General features: G+C 42.4%; 1 protein-coding gene across 1 annotated transcript in view; it reads left to right on the plus strand.

Annotated features, from left to right (window-relative positions):
- Positions 1-22,883, plus strand: part of ADAMTS17 (ADAM metallopeptidase with thrombospondin type 1 motif 17) — a 349,550-nt gene that overhangs the window by 123,897 nt on the left and 202,770 nt on the right. Inside the window, exon 8 of the mRNA XM_068273566.1 lies at positions 16,238-16,343. Coding sequence (XP_068129667.1) covers positions 16,238-16,343 — 106 coding nt within the window. The remainder of the gene's footprint in view (positions 1-16,237; positions 16,344-22,883) is intronic.

Here is a 22,883-nt window from a genome sequence, read left to right on the forward strand (position 1 = left end):
GTTGATATGTATGGGGGCAGCAGTCATGCCATAATGTTGATATGTATGGTGGCAGCAGTCATGCCATAGTGTTGATATGTATGGTGGCAGCAGTCATGCCATAGTGTTGATATGTATGGTGGCAGCAGTCATGCCATAGTGTTGATATGTATGGTGGCAGCAGTCATGCCATAGTGTTGATATGTATGGTGGCTGCAGTCATGCCATAGTGTTGATATGTATGGTGGCTGCAGTCATGCCATAGTGTTGATATGTATGGTGGCTGCAGTCATGACATAGTGTTGATATGTATGGTGGCAGCAGCCATGCCATAGTGTTGATATGTATGGTGGCAGCAGTCATGCCATAGTGTTGATATGTATGGTGGCAGCAGTCATGCCATAGTGTTGATATGTATGGTGGCAGCAGTCATGCCATAGTGTTGATATGTATGGTGGAAGCAGTCATGCCATAGTGTTGATATGTATGGTGGCTGCAGTCATGCCATAGTGTTGATATGTATGGTGGCTGCAGTCATGCCATAGTGTTGATATGTATGGTGGCTGCAGTCATGCCATAGTGTTGATATGTATGGTGGCTGCAGTCATGCCATAGTGTTGATATGTATGGTGGCAGCAGTCATGCCATAGTGTTGATATGTATGGTGGCAGCAGTCATGCCATAATGTTGATATGTATGGTGGCAGCAGTCATGCCATAGTGTTGATATGTATGGTGGCAGCAGTCATGCCATAGTGTTGATATGTATGGTGGCAGCAGTCATGCCATAGTGTTGATATGTATGGTGGCAGCAGTCATGCCATAGTGTTGATATGTATGGTGGCTGCAGTCATGCCATAGTGTTGATATGTATGGTGGCTGCAGTCATGACATAGTGTTGATATGTATGGTGGCAGCAGCCATGCCATAGTGTTGATATGTATGGTGGCAGCAGTCATGCCATAGTGTTGATATGTATGGTGGCAGCAGTCATGCCATAGTGTTGATATGTATGGTGGCAGCAGTCATGCCATAGTGTTGATATGTATGGTGGCAGCAGTCATGCCATAGTGTTGATATGTATGGTGGCAGCAGTCATGCCATAGTGTTGATATGTATGGTGGCTGCAGTCATGCCATAGTGTTGATATGTATGGTGGCTGCAGTCATGCCATAGTGTTGATATGTATGGTGGCTGCAGTCATGCCATAGTGTTGATATGTATGGTGGCAGCAGTCATGCCATAATGTTGATATGTATGGTGGCAGCAGTCATGCCATAGTGTTGATATGTATGGTGGCAGCAGTCATGCCATAGTGTTGATATGTATGGTGGCAGCAGTCATGCCATAGTGTTGATATGTATGGTGGCAGCAGTCATGCCATAGTGTTGATGTGTATGGTGGCTGCAGTCATGCCATAGTGTTGATATGTATGGTGGCTGCAGTCATGACATAGTGTTGATATGTATGGCAGCAGCAGTCATGCCATAGTGTTGATATGTATGGTGGCTGCAGTCATGCCATAGTGTTGATATGTATGGTGGCTGCAGTCATGCCATAGTGTTGATATGTATGGTGGCAGCAGTCATGCCATAGTGTTGATATGTATGGTGGCAGCAGTCATGCCATAATGTTGATATGTATGGTGGCAGCAGTCATGCCATAGTGTTGATATGTATGGTGGCAGCAGTCATGCCATAGTGTTGATATGTATGGTGGCAGCAGTCATGCCATAGTGTTGATATGTATGGTGGCAGCAGTCATGCCATAGTGTTGATATGTATGGTGGCTGCAGTCATGCCATAGTGTTGATATGTATGGTGGCTGCAGTCATGACATAGTGTTGATATGTATGGTGGCAGCAGTCATGCCATAGTGTTTATATGTATAGTGGCAGCAGTCATGCCATAGTGTTGATATGTATGGTGGCAGCAGTCATGTGTTGATATGTATGGTGGCAGCAGCAGCAGCACTGGCCCTCCTGAATCGGTACTACAAGGGATTCATTGAGTTGAAAGATTTATTCCATTCATTATTTATCTTTGAAGATAAGCCAGTAATGAATGGAGATAACTTTTCACTTCCCCTCACTGACGCTTAGTTTGAATAGTGTATGTACATGTTGGATGAGGGTCTGATTGTTTGGGAGCCATCAAATCCCTCTGTGTTGTGACAGAGATGTTGAAGTGTGCAGCGTACAGCTCAGTGTTTTATCCTATAGCAAGTAACAATGAGGACTTGAAAGAGATTCTTCTCCATCACCTCAGGCATTGATTCATAAACTATATAGGTTCCTACAAGTGCAGAGAGTGATATCACCTCAACTCTTATTCCTGCAGGGGTCTTCTGATTGCCTATAAATTATTGCAGCAGCTTCTTGGCAGCCAGGAGACTTTATAATTTGCATTATTTTACTAAACCTCTCCTGAATGGCTTTGGCAGAAGGAATCTTACAACTCAGATGTGCAAAGAATCGGCTTATTCACAAACTATGTTAGAGAAATTCTTGTGGTTCTAGAAACATAACGCTGGAATCTGCTGCTGGCTGAAAAGCACACAGAAAAATGTAGCAACAGGTAAAATAGTTTCTATATGTTCTTCCTGAACATAGAACCCCTTTATGGTAGGGAACGGGAATGCCTTTCATTAGTAAGACATTTTTAAAGGGGCCTTTAGATATACAATTACAGTTAGGCATTTGGAAATAAACTGCTTGTTGAAGATTTCCACCCGTAAAAGTCTTGTGACCTGGTCTCTTATGTGATCCTTGTGTATGCAGGGGGGACAATATATACCTACAGAACCACATTTATATCTAACATGAGGAAATAGCCATTAGCTGAACCTTTTTTTTACCTGTCACTTGCAATGTCTACTCAGTGATAGTGACCCAAGGAAGTCTGTAGGAGTACACAAAATAAAGGTGCCAGGAAATTTAGGTGCCTGGCATTATTCGATATTAGAATATCAATAACATTTATCGATATTCTGCTATTTTGGCACAATCAATTTATGCTATTTTACAGTGGTAATTTTCACTAGTAAAAATGTTACAGATAGTTTACTACAGCTAAACCTGACCCTACTCTAACGCAGAACCTTCTCCTTCCAATCCCTAACCCTAACCATCCCTTTTCCAGTGCCTAACCCTAACCATCCCCCTTTGCAATGCCTAACCCAAACCATCCCCCATTCCAATGCCTAACTCTAACCATCCCCCCTTCCAATGCCTAACTCTAACCATTCCCCGTTCCAATGCCTAACCCTAACCATCCCCCTTGCAATGTCTGACCCTAACCCTCCCCCCTTGCAGTGCCTGACCTGAACCATCCCCCCCTTCCAATGCCTAACTCTAACCATGCCCCCTTCCAATGCCTAACCATAACCATCCCTCCTTGCAATGTATAACCCTAACCACCCCCCTTTGCAGTGCCTAACCCTAACCATCCCCCCTTGCAGTGCCTAGCCCTAACCATCCCCCCTTCCAATGCCTAACCCTAACCATCCTCCCTTCCAATGCCTAACCTTAACCATGCCCCTTTCCAAAGCCTAACCCTAACCATGCCCCTTTCCAATGCCTAACCCTAACCATCCCCCTTCCAATGTCTGACCCTAACCATCCCCCCTTCCAATGTCTAACCCTAACCATATCCCCTTCCAATGTCTAACCCTAACCATCCCTCCTTCCAATGTCTAACCCTAACCATCCCCCCTTCCAATGCCTAACCCTAACCATCCCCACCCTCAATGTCTAACCTTAAAACCCCCCTTCCTCATGCCTAACTTTGATCGTCTCCTCCAGTGGCAAACCCTCTTCCTGATGCCTAACCTTAAACTTTCCCCCAGTGCAAACCCCCTTCTTGAGGCCTAACCTTAACAAAACACCACTCAGCCCCCCCCCCCAGCCCACATAAACCCGCTTCCTGACACCTGACCTTAACCTAACACCACTCAGCCCTCAGCCCCCCCCCCCCGCCACGTAAACCCCCTTCCTGACTCCTAACCTTGACTAAACACCACTCAGCCCCCCTCCCCATGCAAACCCCCTTCCTGACTCCTAACCTTCACCATCCCTCCGGCTGAAAACCCCGTTTCTGATGTTTAACTGCATATGCCACAGATCTGCTGCAAAAACCCAGAAAATATTGGCTTCGCGGAAGTGTGGGTGCCTCTATAGGGTGGAAATTTTGTGCCTGCTATTTGTAGTCTCAATTTGCATAGAAGGTGGCCCGGACCCAACGTACACCCATTAGCAATATTTGTATTGGTGCCTATGGCAGAAGCCGAACTTCTGCAACTCCTCTGGCACCCAAATTTCCTGATTCCATCTGCGGCACTCTAGTGTTTTCCCTCGTATAGTATTTACTCCTGGGCACTATAGGCTAACACAACCTGCCTTCCATTTTTTTCCCTAGAATTCTCCACGTCACCATCTTGTCTTCCTTTCTTTCTGTTTCCTTATATTTGAGTCTTCCACATTTTTTGATGTTCTATTTTTAGACATTCTTTCAACATGTTCAATCCAGCTTATCTTTCCAGCATTTATGAATCTTACAGTAGTTTCCTGATTTGATGTCATTTTTCTTTCTAATACTCTAAACCACTCCATCGTGCGCTGGATAACATATTTGTCTTCATATTGTCCTTTCATAGACCTCTTTGAATTTGTTGGGAGAATGATGCTGAGAGTTTCTACGCATCTGAACCATAACTTACGACTGGCCTTAACACTGTTTAGTCAAATGTTATTTTGAGTTACTCCATTAAAGTGGTCTGAAAGTCAGCATTTCTACTTTGCTCTAAAAGATTCCTCACAGCTTGAAAGCTACTATCCCAGAAGTTTTCAATCCGAACATCACTGAAATGGTTAAACAAAACACTTTGTCCAGCTATTCAGCTTAAAATCTGCATCCAAACTAGTGATAACAGTATCTTTGTTTGCATTCCAATGTTGATACATGTGTGTGAAAACAGTGTAACAAGTGAAAAGGAGCTCTCTGTGAAGCTCTCTGTGCTTCAAGCACGCAAACAGCTCAGAACAGCTAATTAGAAGATGTTAATATATAATAAAAAGCAGTTTGAATAAAATGCAATGTCAGCTTTCAGGGCAAGATAAACTACACTTTGGAAACTTGTAATTTGTAAACAGACAATATTACTTATGCACAAAAGCAAATATGATAACTGTATGAGTAATAAAAAGTAGAAAAACACATTTTTATTGAAAGTCGGAGTTTCAGGCTACTTTAGGGAAACAATTTATTTTATTTTGTATACACTGTGTTTCCTAATTATTTCTCCATTTAGTCACCTGGATACCTGGAGATATTGGGGGAGCTCTTCATGTTAATGCTGATAAACAAACAGTTACCGGTGTTCTGCAGTCACTTGACAACTGTTGCAGGTAGAGAAGAAGTTAACCTGACAGATGTAGAATTACACTAACAGAATACCTTGTGTGGCAGATAAAAGTAAATGGTCAAGATATATAACACACACACACACACACACACACACACACACCTACACACACACACACACCTACACACACACACACACACACACACACACACCTACACACACACACACACACACACACACACACACACACACACACACACACACACACACACACACACACACACACACACACACACACACACACACACACACACACACACACACACACACACACATCTCAGTCCTGAATTAAGTACTCCAGTAGCTGTACTAGCATAGAGCAACATATGGCAAGTGTTAAAATATTGTATTCTAACTTTGCCAGTTGACGTGTCATAAAGGCAGAGTTATAGTCAGAAAATATCCATTACATTCCGTTGCTATCATTGTTCATATATACAGCAGTGGAAATAATGTCTGTACATTTATTGTACCAGAAATGGAACAGCTTATATAAGCAGTCAGGTCTAGCTCCTTGCTGTAAGCTCTGGGTTGTGGGTTGCAGGATGTTCACCATGACACAGGTTTTGCATAGTGTTTGTCATGCGATTTGACAGAAAAAGGGACGGCCAGGGCGTACAGGTCTTTAGCTGCGTCTCTTGATCAGTGATCACTCATCAGCTGTGCTGGAATCAGAAACTATTCCTCTTTATTTCAGTGCAGAATATTATCTGGAGCTGTGAAGGTAAGGTGTCTGGGAGAGGGAAAATCTGATGAGGAGTTCTACTCGTCTGGTCATAGTTGCACAGATTTTTAACCCCTATTGACCCATGTAGAAATTGCATTACAAATGAAAAAGCATTGATAAAAGTATAATCTCATTATAGTAAACTCTTTTATAGTAAACATTCAGGTATAGTAAACTAAATGTCCAGATCCCAGTCATGCCCCATTATAAGTACATGGGAGTTTATCCTAGTATAGTAACCTTTGATATAGTGGTACTTTTGCTGTAGTAAACCTGTTGGTTTTTTTTGCTTTTTTTGTTTTTTGGGGGGTCCCTGCAGTATTCTGTATCCTGCTGTAGTGGAAAGTGGGCAGGCGCATTTGTCATAGTCAGTTGGAGACCCATGAGCTGGGGTTAATGGGCAGGCTAGCAGCTACTTGTAGCCTGCTCGCTATCTGCACACTACTCTGGGCAGTGTCCATTCCCCCTCCATTCCAGAATTACTCACCTGTCTTCTGTGTTTGGTCACCATTTGGGTTCTCCATGCGCTGTTAGGGCTTGGGGACAAGCGCTGGTATTGGAGTCCTGATGGAACCATTAGGCTATCATTGGACTGCAAAATATAATGGTAATCTTATCTATCTAGCACCAGGCAAGATTTTTTATTGCTTCACTGAGTGGTAGACCAATGAGTATCCTCCCTTGCTAGGCAGTGTGAACCTAGCCATACTAATTATCACATACTGAAAGCGATGAGACACCCCTATACTGGGTTTATAACAAATGTTTAATTATTTGATTTCTTTAGGAATAAAAATGAACCTAAAAGAAATACAGTGCAGACAGTGCAGTGTAACGAATGTCATACTAGCAACATGCACATTACCCAGGTCAGCGGTTCCCAACCTTTTTTGATCCAAGCACGATTTTATGGCAAATAATAGTGCAGATACATTTTTATACAGGGCCACTGGCAGGGTCACGGGTGGTGGAGGGAAGGGGGTGCTGCCTGGCCTTCTCTACTAAGAGTCACCTCCAGCCTTTTCTACCACTCATCTGCATCCTACTCTCCCTCGTTCACTTTCAGCCTTTCCTCCCCTCCATACAGTCAGTCATTTGCATCCTCCATTCTTTTGCTCCCCTTTCTGTCTTCCTCTCCTAAATTCCAAATCTATGGATCCTCTCCTTTTTCCTTGTACCTGAATTGTGGCTGACCAAGATCCTGCATCAGTGAGTTACATACAGGGGTTGAGCATTTCGTCTCTCCTTTTTTTTCTTCCCTCCTAAATCGCCTCCATCCAGCTCCTCTCCTTCACTCATGTCCAATGCCTCTCTCGCTTATTTTCAGCCTCCCCCCCCACCCCCCACTGACCTCCAGTGTCTTTGCCTCATTTATTTCCAGCTTATCTTTCACTTATCTCCAGCACGTTCCCTTTCCTTGCGTATTTCCATATTCCACTCCCCTTGTCCATCTGCTTACTGTACTCACCTCTGCAGCCTCACTTCCAACCTCTATGCTCCCTGACCACCTGTCCCTCCCACACTCACCTCCAGCGTCCTCTCCTCCTCACACTTACTACTAGTCTTTCCTCCTACCCCCCACTAATCTCCAGCCTCCCCTTCCCCCGACACTCATCTCTAGTGCCCCCTCCACCCCGCACTCACTTCTTGCCTCCCCTCTACCACATTTTCCTCCAGCATCTTCACCTCACAGTGACTCCTAGCCTTCCCTCCTTCTCTCCACACTAATCTCCAGCCTCCCCTCCACGCACTGATCTCCAGCCTCCCCTCCTCCCCACACTCACTTCTAGCCTCTCCTCCACTCCACACTCACCTACAGCATCTTCTCCTCCGTACACTCGCCACTAGCATCTTCTCCTCAGCCTCACCTCCAGCCTTCCCTCCACCCCATGCTCACCCCCAGAATCTTCTCCTCCTCATACTCACGTCTAGCCTCTCCTCCACCCAACACTTACCTCCAGTGTCTTCTCCTCACATTGACTATTAGCCTTCCCTTCTCCCCACACTAATTCCTAGTCTCGACACCTGCATCTCTTGCTTACCTTTATGCATGGATGCAAGTCTATGGCCAGCAAGAGAGGCCTAGCAATGGTCCTCTGACCAGGGATTAGGGATCCCTTTCCTAGGTAATTGGAGTTGCCCAATGTCAGTCACGTAAATACTGGTAATATTGCTGTTTGCTTTGTGTGCACAGTAATTTTGCTGGCCTTTCGTGAATATTTCCCAAAGACAGTGTTTGACAACTAAGCTATGAGATGGCAAATTTATACGTTTGGTTGGAGATTGATTCTGTGACTCGAGTTCTGCTTTAAATCTATCTACACCAAAGTGAACCCGTCTGTTTCCTTTTCCAAGCTGCAAATAGTAATAGGACATAATCATTGCTTTGAAGCCATTCTGTGAGGTTTGGCTTTGTCCTCTGTAATTCGGGGTGAGGTTATTCAAGTTTGGTAACATCTGGTAGTGAGTACAGTTGCCCTCGGTATAAAGACACACAAGTTATTTCTAGATCATCTTTTGGTCAGTGAACACGATTAGGACATTCTGTACAAAATAATGTAGGGTTGTTTTTTTGTTTTTTTTTAAGTTGAACTAGAGAAGCAAACTTTACCTATGAATGCTATTTTAAGAGCAATGTCTCTGGTAAAAGGGTTATTCATCATCTAGGAGATGGTTTCTTGGGAGAACTTAATTAAACGTGACCCTCGTGCACCTACTCCCCCACAATGTAAACAGTGTATGCATTTCTTAATCTGCAAGGGTAAGCTTTTGGGGTGGAAAATGCTGACTAAGTGCATAGAATTGAGAGTTGATGATTAGGAATGGAGGCTGGGGTGATGGGAGGATACTGTTCCCTTGCATATCCTTAATCAGAAAGTCTAAAACACAAATCACAAATGGTGAGTTTAATGATGGGAAGAAAGTTACTTATAGATGAAATGGCAAAACAAGCTGCCCTTATCTGCACTTTCTGTGGTTTGGAAATTGATTGAACAGCTTGCTTTTATTCTCAAGCTTTTTATAGCTCTCAGCATTCGATGAGCAGCCTTCCTGTCTGAGTCTTTCTGCAGAACCACAGATTCATTCATAGGACTGATACTCAATTTACATACATTGGTTTTTTATCCAGCAGGCCTGCTCAGTTATGATTATGAAAATAAACAACACTTTTGTTTGAGAAACTCTGTTGGTTATTATCATATATATTATGCAGCCACTTCAAGGATTCTGCATATGATTAGAGCAAATATATCTCATCTGCTATACTGAGAGAGGAACTCCAGTGAAAATAATGTGATGAACAAATGTGTTTAATTTTTACAATAATTATGTATAAATGAATTTAGTCAATGTTTGCCCATTGTAAAATCTTTCCTCTCCCTGATTTACATTCTGACATTTATCACTTGGTGACATTTTTACTGCTGGCAGGTGATGTCAGTGGAAGGAGATACTGCTTGCTTTTTTGGCAGTTGGAAACCGCTGTTATTTCCCAGCATGCAACACGGCTCCCACAGTGTGATGGCAGTACCATGGTCCTGACATCACACTGTGGGAGGGGTTTCAACACAATATCAGCCATTACAGAGCCCCCTGATGATCCGGTTGTGAAAAGGAATAGATTTCTCATGGGAAAGGGGGTATCAGCTACTGATTGGGATGAAGTTAAATTCTTGGTCACGGATTTGGATTTTTAACTGTCAGTAAAGTGTCAAGTGCTCAGGTGTGACTTAAAGGACCACTCCAACGAAAGCAGTTAAATCTGACAGAACCAACCAGGTTTTGGACTAGTCCATCTCCTCCTGGGGGATTCTCAGGGTTTCTTTTGTTTTCAAAAGCATTTTCCTGAACAACAGTTTAACTGCCAAAACAGTATGATACAAACTAGTCTCCCTACTCACAAGCACACTATTTTAACAACTGCAGTCCAGGAAATTCTTTTGAAAACAAAGAAAACCCTGAGAATCCCCCATGAGGAGATGGGCTAGTTATTGCGCAGCTCAGCATTGCTTCTGTCATGTTACACATACCAATATGCTCAGAAATTATCCCAAGTCAATTATCTCTATGTTGATGTAAAATCTGCACACAAGTCGATCCCCGCTGCCGCTTGCTATACTAATATATGAGGAGATTTCCCATTTCACTGGTCTGTTAAAGGACAAATGGAAATCCCAGTGGCAAATTAAAAGATGCTTTTACTGGGCTTCCTGTCTTGGGTGCGGTGGGTGGTGGTGGTGGTGGGGGGTGCTCTATGTGCCAGCAGTGGGTGCTATGACTACCGCCAGAAGCGGATCTCCAATCAACATCCAGAGGATATTGGTGTGGGATCACTTCCGAAGATGTTGGCAAGGAGTCATGTATTATATTAATATAAAGGACTTTTTGTTGTTGTTACATTTTTATTTAACTTTTCATTTCACTTGGGCAACTGGGAGTCGCCTTGTTTAATCCTGATCATGGGTGCAGGGCCGGAGCTACCATAGGAAAGAATGGGCAATTGCCCCAGGGCCCCAGAGCCTGTAGGGGCCCCCAAGGTGTCCCTCCCTATCTTAGCTGTTGCTCCTCAGGGACTCTGCAGAGTCTGTTAAGTTGGGAGGTGATTGTGGGAGAGTCAGCAGCCAGCTCAGGGGCCCAGGAGGGAAATTTGGCTGCAACAAAGGGCCTCTAATGACGCTTTTTGGTCGGGGGTGTCTGTTGGGGGGCCACCAGGCTAATTTTGCCCTAGGGCCCAATTGTTACTTGAACCGGCCCTGCATGGGTGAACCAATGCCATCAGTGATGGCATTGGTTGCACATCATTTAAGATCTAGCATGGCGGATTCCAGTCTGAAACAATCCTGAATGGCCACTTTGGCCGAGTGTCATCTAAAAAAGCACATCTGAGTGCAAGGAACTGATAAAAAGTTCAGAAGGTCAAGATCGGCCTGTATGGGAGCTGAATACCATTAACGTTTTGACTGTCTCATGTACACAAGGATAGTTTTTTGAATTTAGATTTTAACCTTCAAATAAAAAAAAATGAGATTATGATATTCCAGGAAAGGAAATTAGTGCTTTGGATTGGGACTATAAACACAGTTATTTATCTCATTATTTTATTTTCACTTCAGGTTTTCTTTAAATGAGGAAAGTTGGGAAATCTTCATCTGTGAGGGTAGAATCTGATTCAACAGTAGTATTCAGAAATAGCATGATAAGAGATTATTCAGACATTTCTCATCACCAACCGCTGCTACTAAAATATGAAGCTATAATAAATATCTTGTCAAGAATACACTTTGTTGTGCAGACCTTTGTTTATTTTGGTGAAGGAAGCAGCCAGACTAGTATAAGCTTTTGAATAATAAGTGCACAAAATGCCCTGTCTATTATTTACATGTACTACACTCCCATGTCTGAGTATTGACCTTTCATTTGTGCATTGGTATTTGTGTGTGTCTGGAGGATGACATTGGGAGAATGAACCACAGATGGTTTATCTGAGGTCAGAGAAGGAGTGAAAATAAATTGTTTATGCAAGGAGACCCCATCAGATTTTCCGTGCAAGTGGTGAAATTCCGTCAGATTTTCAGTACGGTCTGAAGGACTGTCCTGGGGTAACCTGCTGTGAAGCAGCCTGCACGGAAGCCGGTTAACAAGTGTATACAGGCCTGTCATTCACAGCATATCTATAAATCTGCCTCAATTAAGCAATGCTACTGGTAAAAAAAAAATGTCATATTTTCTGAAGTGTGGCAACTATCAAATGTGCAAGCCTTCATTTTCTTTTCCCTTTTTCTTTTGATGTGAGTAAGGATTTAATTCAATGTATATTTTTGGTACAAAGGATATATGAACAGGATACTTGTATACTGACTTCATTCATATCGTGTGTAGATGTATCAGGAAAAGTGCCCATTAGACTCTTCTAATGTTCCCTTTACTTAAATGAGAACTCTAACACACAAAAACAAAACACACATGCATTTATTATAGACTGATGCACTAAAACTTTAAAACAACCTGTCTAATATTGTTTCTGAGTTATGGACTCCACAAGACATCTAAAGTTGTCCTGTGGTATCTGGCACCCAGATAATATTATTATTTAGTATTTGTATAGCGCAGACATCATAAACAGTGCTGTATAGAGTACATGCAGGTGAAAGAAGCCATCCTAAAGCTGTGAAAATAGAAAAAAAAAACATTCAAGAAATTGCTACAATATTATGAGTGGCAAAACCTATAGTATGGTACATCCTGAGAAAGAAAGATAGGCAAAAAGACCTGGAAGACAACAGTGGGTATTGATCGCAGAATAATTTCCATGGTGAAGAGAAACCCCCTCACAACAGCCAACCAATCGAACTACACTCTCTTGGAGGTTGACGTATCGATATTAAAGTCTACCATAAAAGAAGACTGCATGAAAGTAATTACAGAGGGTGCACTATACGATGCAAGCCACCCATAAGCCACAAGAATAGAAAGGCTAGATTGGACTTTGCTAAAGAACATCTAAAATAGCCTTAAGGAAAGGGACTCCTTACTCGTGCTACAAAGCTTTAATTTTTAATATTAGCCTGATATAGTGGGTAAAACCTGAGAAACGCGTTGTTTGTTTTTGGTGTCCAATAAATTACTCTTTACCCTTCATATTGAGGTAATACTGTTGCTTAATAACTCCCAAATTAGTAGTTTTCACTCACGCTGGGGAATCTCCTCCCACCCTGTATAATCCAAAGGAGCCTATACAGTTCTGGAAAAACATTTTTTGGGTAGATGAAACCAAGATCAACCTCTACCAGAATGATAGAAAGAAAAAGTATGGAGATGGCGCGGAACAGCTCATTATCCAAAGCATACCGCATCCTCCGTAAAACTTGGTGCAGGCAGTGTGATGGCTTGGGTGTGTATGGCTGCCAGTGGCACTGGGACACAGGTGTTTCTTGATTATGTGACACAGGACAGAAACAGCCAAATTAATTCTGAGGTGTTCAAAGACATACAGTCAGATCAGAATCATATTTATTTCGCCAAATACAGCAAGAGCTATATTTGGAATTATTTGTGATACACATGGCATAGACATAGTATAAGAAGACAAGATACACAACTATAGTAACGGTATACATGACAGACCCGGATTGTCCTTAAGTGTTTCTTCCTGCCGTGCAGGAGCAGTCCCATAATAATATTGATAATAATAATCATGATGATGATGGTGGCCCCTGTACAGTCCCTGGGCAAGGACAAGGGTGGGCAACACCGAGACCTGACTGAGAGACCACCGCTAGGGCCTGCCAGTAGGCGGGCCTGACGGGGAAGTTGGAGTTTAGCAGCCGAACCGCTTGGAGGAAGAAGGTGTTCTTCCGTCTGGTTGTTTTGCATGGTATAGTCCTGTACCTATGGTCCAGTGGGAGGAGCTTGCAGTAGCGACTGCCTGGGTGGGAGGGGTCACGAGAGATCACCGTGGCCCTCTTCAGCGTCCTAGCGGAGGGAAGGAGATCAAGAGGCGGAAGAGGAGACCCTATGATTCTCCCTGCATCACTTATGACTCTCTGCAGTTTGTGTTTATCGCTGGCCGTTGCGCCCGCGTACCAGACAATGACTGAGGAGCAGAGGATGGATTCTATCGTGGCAGTATAGAAGCTGGTCAGCAGTTCCCTGGGCATGCCAAATCTCTTTAGTTGGCACAGGAAGAACAACCTCTGCTGAGATTTCTTCTGAATTTTGGTGGTGTTCTGCCCCCACTTCAGGTTATTAGTGAGAGTCGTGCCGAGGAACCGCATGGATGTCACCCTAGAGACTTCGGTACCGACAATGAGTACGGGGGGGGGGGAGGGTTCCTCCTGAAGTCTACGACTAGTTCAACAGTCTTTGCGGCATTGAGAACTAGGTTATTGTCTCTGCACCAGTTACAGATTCTCCCGACTTCACTGCGATACTCCTGCTCTCCGTTGCTTCCAATAAGGCCGATTATAGTGGTGTCATCTGCAAACTTAATGACCTTCACAGAGTCCGCGGATGATATGCAGTTGTTGGTATAGAGGGAGAACAGTAGTGGTGACAGTACGCAGCCTTGAGGAGCTCCTGTATTAGTGGTTCTAACGATGGAGTAGCAGTTGCCGAGCTTCACCTGTTGCGTTCTGTTAGTCAGGAAGTCCTTGATCCATGCTCGAAGGGTGGGATCTACTCCGAGCTGCGCCAGATTGGTTTGCAGGATGTCTGGGCAGATAGTGTTGAACGCTGAGCTAAAATCCAGAAACAGGATCCTAGCGTAGGAGGAAGGGTTGTCTAGATGCTCAGTGATGTATGCCAGGCTGGCATTGATGGCGTCCTCCACGGATCTGTTAGCCCTATAAGCAAATTGGAGCTGGTCGAGGTGGGTGTCCGTGAACCTCTTTAGGTGGGCAAGGACCAGCCGTTCAAGGAGCTTCATAATGTTGGAGGTTAGGGCCACTGGTCGGAAGTTGTTGTGCTCAGTGCTGCCGGGTTTTTTGGGAACTGGTACAATTGCAGACCGCTTGAAACAGGAGGGGACTGTACCGTCTGATAATGACCGCCCGAATAAGGAGGTGAGCACAGGGGCTAATTGATCAGCACAGGTTCTCAGGCAGATTGACGACACTCCATCGGGGCCACAGGACTTCCTGGGATTCAGCTTACGGAGGTGCCGGAGTACCTCTAATTCATGGACAGCAACAGGAGCCAGGGCGCTGAGTGCACCCGAGGAGGGGGTCACCCTGGCCTGGCTGTTTGGTCCATAAGCGGGTTTGGTTGTCGCTCGAATCTGCAGTAGAACTCATTGAGCTCCTCCGCCAGCTAAATGCAGTCAAATTGAATGGGCGGCGTTTCATGATGCAGATGTCCAGTGACCCAAAACATACAGCCTAAAAACCAAGGAGAATATCAAAGAAAAGAAGACGAAAATTCTTGAATTGCCAAGTCAGATACATTATCTTAACCGAATTGAGCATGCATTTCAGCATTTGAAGTCTAAACTTCAGACAGAAAGGCCCACAAACAAACCACAACTGTAGTAAAGCTGCTGTAGTGAAGGCCTGGCAGGGCATTACAAATGAGGAAACCCAGCATCTGGTGATGTCCATGAGTTCAAGACTTTAGGCTGTCATTACCAGCAAAGCAGTGGCGTAGCTAAGGAGCAATGGGCCCCGATGCAACTTTTACAATGGGACCACCCCAAGCACTGTATACATAACAATTGATACGGCACAGCAAAACCTGCCAATGGCAACTATGGTGTCAGAGGTGCAAGAAGGGATGGGGAACAGTTTGTTAATGATAACTACTATTCAAATTATCTATAGAAGTGATTATTATGAGCACAGGACCAATGGAGAGCTAATACTGTAGTTGAGGGAGGGCCCTTACATAGTTACATAGTTATTTTGGTTGAAAAAAGACATACGTCCATCGAGTTCAACTTCGGGGCTCCTCTTGCCCAAGGGCCCTGATGCGGTCGCTACCTATGCAACCCCTATTGCTACGCCCCTGCAGCAAAGTGTTTTAACCAAGTATTAGAAATGAACATTTTATTTCCAGTTATTCAATTTGTCCAATTATTTTTGAGCTCCTGAAATGAAGGGGTTGTGTTAAAAAATGCTTTATTTGCCTCACATTTGTATGCAGTTGTTTTGTTCACCCCACTGAATTATAACTGAAAGTCTGCACTCCAACTGCATCTGAGTTGTTTCATATAAAATTAATTGTGGTAATGTACAGAATCAAAGTTAGAAAAAAAAAAGTCGTCTCTGTCCAAATACTTATGGACCTAACTGTATATTGTTTTTTTTAGTTTTACTGAATTTCTTGACACACCACTTTTAGTGATTTGTGCTTGTAATTTTATCCTTGGATGTTTGTCTCCTGTGTAGTCTTGTTTTGTGAGAATTCTTGTGGCTCCTAGGATGGTCATATAACACCATCAGCTATGACTTCATGACGGGGATGTGATGCCTACTATATATGCTTTAGTGCAGTAAACGCATACAATGTTTTTCACTCTTTGGGGTGTGTGTAGCATCTTTTGTTCGGTACTGACAATCATACATTTTTATAAATACTGTTTAGAAAGTTTAAAGCTGTGTCTATTTTTTTTCTACAGGGATCGCCTACCTTGGGGGAGCATGCAGCCCAAAACGCAAGTGTGTCCTGGCAGAGGATAATGGTCTGAATCTGGCCTTTACTATAGCCCATGAGCTTGGTCACAAGTAAGACTTTTATATGACATTTCTTCACAATGTTTGTTGTGTGTACATCGTTATGTTGTGCTCAGCTACATAAAGTACACCTCTAACTTCAATGGGAGAGAAATTCAGATACTTATCTCAGTAGAGGGAAGCCGCTGGATCCTCCAGAGGCTTTCCACATCCTCCTCTTGACCACCACTGGATGCATCTGAAAGTTCCTGGTTGCACTCCGTCCATGAATAAGCACGGCCGCACTGTACAGGCCTCTGAACCTGAGTAGCTCCGTGCTACTGAACAAGTGTGAGGTGTCCTGTGCAGTGCAGCCACACTCATTCACGGACGGGAGTGCGGTCGCATGCACTCTTCAACAAGCCTGTGCTGAGAGGGTTTCAAAGGGGTCCCAACGCTGTAACAGTGAGGGGGAACAGGGGAAGTCTCTGGATTATAGAGATACTTTTCTCTACTGAGGCAAGTATCTAAATAAAGCACTTTTTCCTAGTCCACTTTAGTCCTCAATAAACAACTCTTAGGGGCATTGAAATATTAAATGGCTAAGCTAAACTGGTGAGCGATAGTATTGTTGGAACCTGTACACTGATACAGGGCTACTAAATTATTACCTACTGTTCAATGGTATCTTCCAACTGGCGTTTCCAGAAGGGCAAGCATTGAAATTCAACTTGAGGAGAATTTTACCATCTGACTGCCCAGCAAACAGAGTGCCTGAATGTTGGCTTCTGCAGGTAAAATGTTTAAGATTTTGGCTGTGTAACAGGAGGCAGTCACAGGCTTAGAGGTAAGCAGCAGGCTATGCGTGTTGGGCCACTGCTATCTTCTTGATTGGACATCATTAAGCTGTTTAGATTACAAGGGGCTTGACACACAGATATATGTGTCTGGGACAATAACAGCGTAGTGTGAAGCTTTGTGAAGTCTGTGCTTCCTTTTTAATTCTGGCATGCATGCAAATTTATTGCAGTTATGTGCAGGTACTGGCTTACTCAACAGAAAGAGCCAATATTCGAACCCTGGTCTCCTTTGTCAGAGGCAGAGCCCTTAACCAGTTCACTATCCAGCCACTACTACTGAACAACTAAACACCACAGTGTTTATCCATTACTGAAAACTATAATACGAATATTGGTGAAACACTGGGAGGGACTCTGCTCAGGATTTTTTTTTCTTTTTATCCATAGTTTATGTATTGAGATTTGTTACTGTAGATCAGTAAACTGAGCACCCACCTTCTACAATCAATAAAGAATACTAACCAGCAAGCCAAGTTCCCTTGAAAATGCTGGTCCATAGCCATGCACAGGGATTAAAGTCTTAAAAACCTTTTGAATCTTAAAAGGGTCTCTTACAGATCTTTCATTTACTCACTCACATAGGAGTGACTTATAATTAGGATGAGCAATTTGCATCCTTGAGAAAATACATATGTGTGTAATAAGGGATTTGACATGGTCAGATATGGGTACTTGGTCTGTTTATAGACTCTTTGATCTTGTAAATGCTAACCATAAGCCTTTAGTTAATTTAATGGACATTATCCAACTAGCATTTACAGTAATTTAAAGCACAGTTGTGGTTTCATCTTTACTGTACATGTCAAGATGCTAATGCATTACTGTGTCAACACACATTAGTATATGAATTCATTATTCACAAACTATGGTAGCTAGCTGTTTATAATAGGCCTGCACGTTTATAATAGGCCTGCACAGGTCTAATTTTTCAGACCTGCACCCGCAACCCCGCTACAAGCACCCGACCCGCAACCAGCTTTCTGGTGAATCTGGTGCCCGCACCCAACCCGCAACCCGGTTAAAATCAAAACGTTTGCCAGAACCTGACCCGCATTTTGGGGTACCTACGGGTACCCGACCAGATGCAGGCCTCTAGTTTGTATGTCTGTTGGTGCCCAGATTACATTTATATGTAATAATGGCAAGATGAACAGTACAATTTTGCAGCTTTTTTTTTATTCATATAGGTGACCATGCTCTGTACATACAGTATCTGTGTGCAAAAGTGCAACAGGGTGCAAAACAGATATAAATAAGAGAAATACATAAATAACATTGCTGGCATCGACTGTCTGAATATCATATTGGTACACGGTACGGTAGCCCGCCCTCACTCAGCAAGTTAGACTCACAATGCAGTCATAGTCAAAAAAGGTGGAGAGGAAAAGAGGTTAAAAGCACCCAACAAAACAGGAGTTGATAATACTGTGAGGATCCAAAAGTAAACAGAATATTCAAAAACAGTCTAAAAATGAAATAGAGATGAACTGACCTCAACATAAGTTCAATCAACCAGTTGGAGTTGAGAAATATTATGGTAGTTCAATAGACTAAAAAAAAAAAAAAAAAAAAGAGATAATGCATTTCTAATAAATTGTGCCTAAAATGCATTAATGGTGGTAACAGCACCTCACTTTTTGTATAATAAACTCATTGTCTCAATCCCAGTGGGTAATTGTACTGATTTTGAGATAAGTTCAGTTCACCCTCTTTAAAGCAGAACTGTTTTGCAGAGTAAGAGCAAACTTAACCACACTTTCATTATGGTCTGTCTGCATTTCTTTGCATTGACTGGAGGTGAAGCTTGACTTCTTTATTAATCTCATGGTATATTTAGGTTGAGATGTCGCAGTTGAAATCTGAGACTTCACTGAACATTATGTATCTGCCTCTAATAGTATGTATCTGCCTCTGATCTCAGGAAACATTTGGTAAATATGAGGCACGGTTGAAACGCTAATTAGCAAACTGTACAGAAATAATTGTTATGCTTACAGAAACAATACAAATAAAAAATTGTAAGGTTTATATACAAGGACACCTTCTGAGAATGTCAACCATGTTTGCAATCCTCTCAATTGTACTAAAGGTATTGGTTTTATCCAAGCTTACAGTGTTCCTGCTTATATATACAGGTTTGTTTTGTCTCACAGCTCTAGGCAACAAGTAAAATAAGCATTGAATTACTAATAATGTTCAAAAAATATCCCAACTGTTTTATATATAGAAAGGCCACTCTAAGCCTCATTGAATCCAAAGCAACCAGTTTCCTCAAGCTTCTTGGAGAGTGAGGGTAGCATGTTGGGGAGGCTGCAATGGTCTCAGAGGGATGGTGGGAACCTGTATTTCTCTGTGTTTGAGGGTGCTTAAAATATGGGGCCAGCAATAACTAAAGACAAACCCTTGCACGATGATATCCTTACACCCGGTGTCTAACAGTTAAATAAGCTTTACCCCATCTGTATAGCTGATTTACACTTACTTGAATGAATGGCAAGAGCTAATCCCAACAGCGAGGACATTAAATGTTGTTCTTATCAACAATGAAAATGTACCAATGGCGTTGCCGAAAGGACACATTTCTGTGCCAAAGCCACAGCACTGAAACACGTGATTCTGTAGGTACGGTAGTTAGTAGTAGCCTTACACACTCCTACCTGACGTGTTTTCTAGAGAAAAGCTTTCTGATGAGCACAATGCTGAATGTCAGAAGTATACTGTATGAATGAAACCTGATTTCTAACCTAACCATTGTGATCAGACTAGAGCATGGGTATTGATGAGCAGTCTTGTAAAATGATGAGGAAGATAGGCATGATAGAACTTCCATACCAGGAAGCTGAACTGCCAACATCAAACACCACAAATAACCCCGAACACCACAAATAACCCCGAACACCACAAATAACCCTGGAGTACACCTTACCAGTAGTCTGAATGATTTGTAAGGTCCATATGGGGCTAAAAGCATCCTTGTTTAGACAGATAAGTTGCGCACGCACATGTACAGCATATATAGCCTTGCACTTGGTTGACATTTTTGTCCTGTAGAGAGCAGATTTGAGTTCACTAAAATATTTTTTGAGTGGTTCCGACAGTGCATATAAACAGTAACAGAAAGAAAATATGTATCCCTCAAAGCTTGAAAAGTATGCAGTGATTTTGAATAAAATGCTCTTACTGTACAACAAATAAATTAGAGGGTGTCGAGCAAATTTTGGACCACAAGGGGTATAGTTGGATACTATGCAGAACCATGTGGTTTATAAGAAGTTACTTTAACTCTGCCACAGGGACATGAAACTAATGCATCCCATCATTTATGGTGAGTATAGGGTGGCACATCTAGCTACTGCATGCTGGCCCTCCAGATTTTGCAAGGGTTTTATGTGTAGTCCAAACATTTCAAAGCATGGCGTTCTCCTGTATGACTCAGCAAATCTTGAAGGGGCTGTAGAGTAGAGGAGTGCTATGAAGGAACATGAGACATAAGCAGTTGTGTCTGCATGCAGAAGAGGTTCTCAGCTGGCAGTGTTCCTTATGCATGACTATACTGTATATGCTATACCTGAAGAAATTGAAAGTGCTTGTGATCTAGTCAATCTCAACACTGTATTAGAATTCAGCTGAGCCAGAATGTAACCAGTCTTTGGATTATAATAGTAACAGCAGAAGTATTACACCACGGATGAAAATGAAGCAGATACTTGAGCAACGCACATACTGTCTGCTGGTGGTTTATGAGCACAGGGACGGGTCTCTGTATATTTATGACTAGCAGCAGCATGACAGTAGCTCAGCAGTACAGACATCAAGTCTACAAACACATGTGCTCTTATTCCCTTAGCGGTGACCTCACCCTCAGTTACTTTTTCTCTGTTGCAAGTGTCTCCTGCAGTTTAGCTTAGCACTGCCTTACTCCTAGTTACAGATAGAGCCTCTAGCATGATAATGGAATTGAAGCTCGGCATAATAATGAGCCTAAAAATAGGCTTTACTAAACCCTCAAGGATGAGTTTTAACCAGGATTTAACATAACCTATATGAAGTGCTTCCCTCTATAATAACTATAACTAAGCAACAAGTTGTAGACTTCTGCCCCCCATGTAGTAAGTGCTACCCTCGTGCCCCCTATATAACAAGTGCTGTGCTGCTGCCACAACACCCCCTTGCATAACAAGTACTGCCCCCATATTAAAACACCCCATTATGTAACAAGTGCTGCCCTTCACCCCCCCCATATTACAGCACCCCATTGTGTAACAGGTACTGCCCTCCTGCCTCCCCCATGTTATAACACCCCCTTTTATACGTGCTGCCCTTCTGCTCACAAAATAACCAGTTCTGCTTTCCTGACCTTCCATATAACCAATGCAGCCAATATGTGTGGTTCAAACCAATGCTGCCATCTGGACAGAGTTAACAATTGTTTGGCAGATATAAGAAATCTCGCATATACTGTATTTCTAGTGTGTATTTCAATGTCTGCCTGGAGTTAATGTTTGACTCTTGTAAAACTGAGCTTAAAGAGTCTTGTGGAGGCTAGCATGTTCGTGACAATCCGGCACCACTCAAAGTGACTGAAGAGGTGCATTCATGTGATATGTTATTAACTGGTGTTAATACTATGCTGGGAGTGTGATGTATGAGTTGGAGGATTCCTGCCTGCAGTCACAAATAATATGCTAAAACTGTAAGAATCAGCAATAAAAAAATCCCATTCACAGAGAGAGGAAGTAACCTCGATTGAACTCTGTAAGGTCAGGTCCCCTCTAGAAACACTCAGCAAAGAAAAGCAGGTAGAGTCAGCAACCATGCACCTCCCAAATCATAATGGAAATATTAGATTATTGTGATTCCCATACGGATCTTCATACATTTATAATGTGCTGCTTTATGGCTGTATTAAGTTAGTTTGCAAATATAGCCAGGATAGGGATATATATATATATATATATATATATATATATATATATATATATATATATATATATATATATATATCGATAGATAGATAGATAGATATACATATATATATATATATATATATATATATATATATATATATATATATATATATATATATATATATTTAAGATTATGAAGCACCAAAATTGTAATGATAATTGATTTGTTTAATATCACAATTTTGAATTGGAGGTTCAGCATCTTCATCAGATCTGTGTTGTGTTACACATAACATATGGTATGTAGGTACAGGGCTGTGGAGTCAGTACAAAAATCATCCAACTCAGACTCCTCAGTTTATAAAAGCTCTGACTCCAGGTACCCCAAATTCCTTCGACTCCTCGACTCTGACTTCACAGCACCTGCTGGGCTATGGAGTTGGTACAAAAATCATCCAACTCCGGCTCTTAGGTTTATAAAACTACCGACTCCAACTCCAGGTACCCAAAAAGTGCTCCGACTCCACAGCCCTGTATAGGTATGCCGGTGTTATACAGCTTGGTAAAATACATGCAGTTTATATGTTACTTTTTCTTTATTTATTTGTTTTTATTTTGTTAGTAAACCATAGTTTGGTTAATTTTTTAATACTGGTATATACTTACTGTAGGTACAAGGGCAATAATAAGTCTATACAGTTTTATCAGTTATTGCCAATAACTTATTTTTTCACTTACCACGGGTACTTTTTGAGGAAAAAAGGCACAGTGTATAATGATATTGTTCTATACAGTGATTGGCATATAACTGTACAGAGTTAGGCCTGGCTGGGACACACTAGAAG

This window comes from Hyperolius riggenbachi, chromosome 3 (genome assembly GCF_040937935.1).
Source record: "Hyperolius riggenbachi isolate aHypRig1 chromosome 3, aHypRig1.pri, whole genome shotgun sequence".
Lineage (NCBI taxonomy): Eukaryota > Metazoa > Chordata > Amphibia > Anura > Hyperoliidae > Hyperolius > Hyperolius riggenbachi.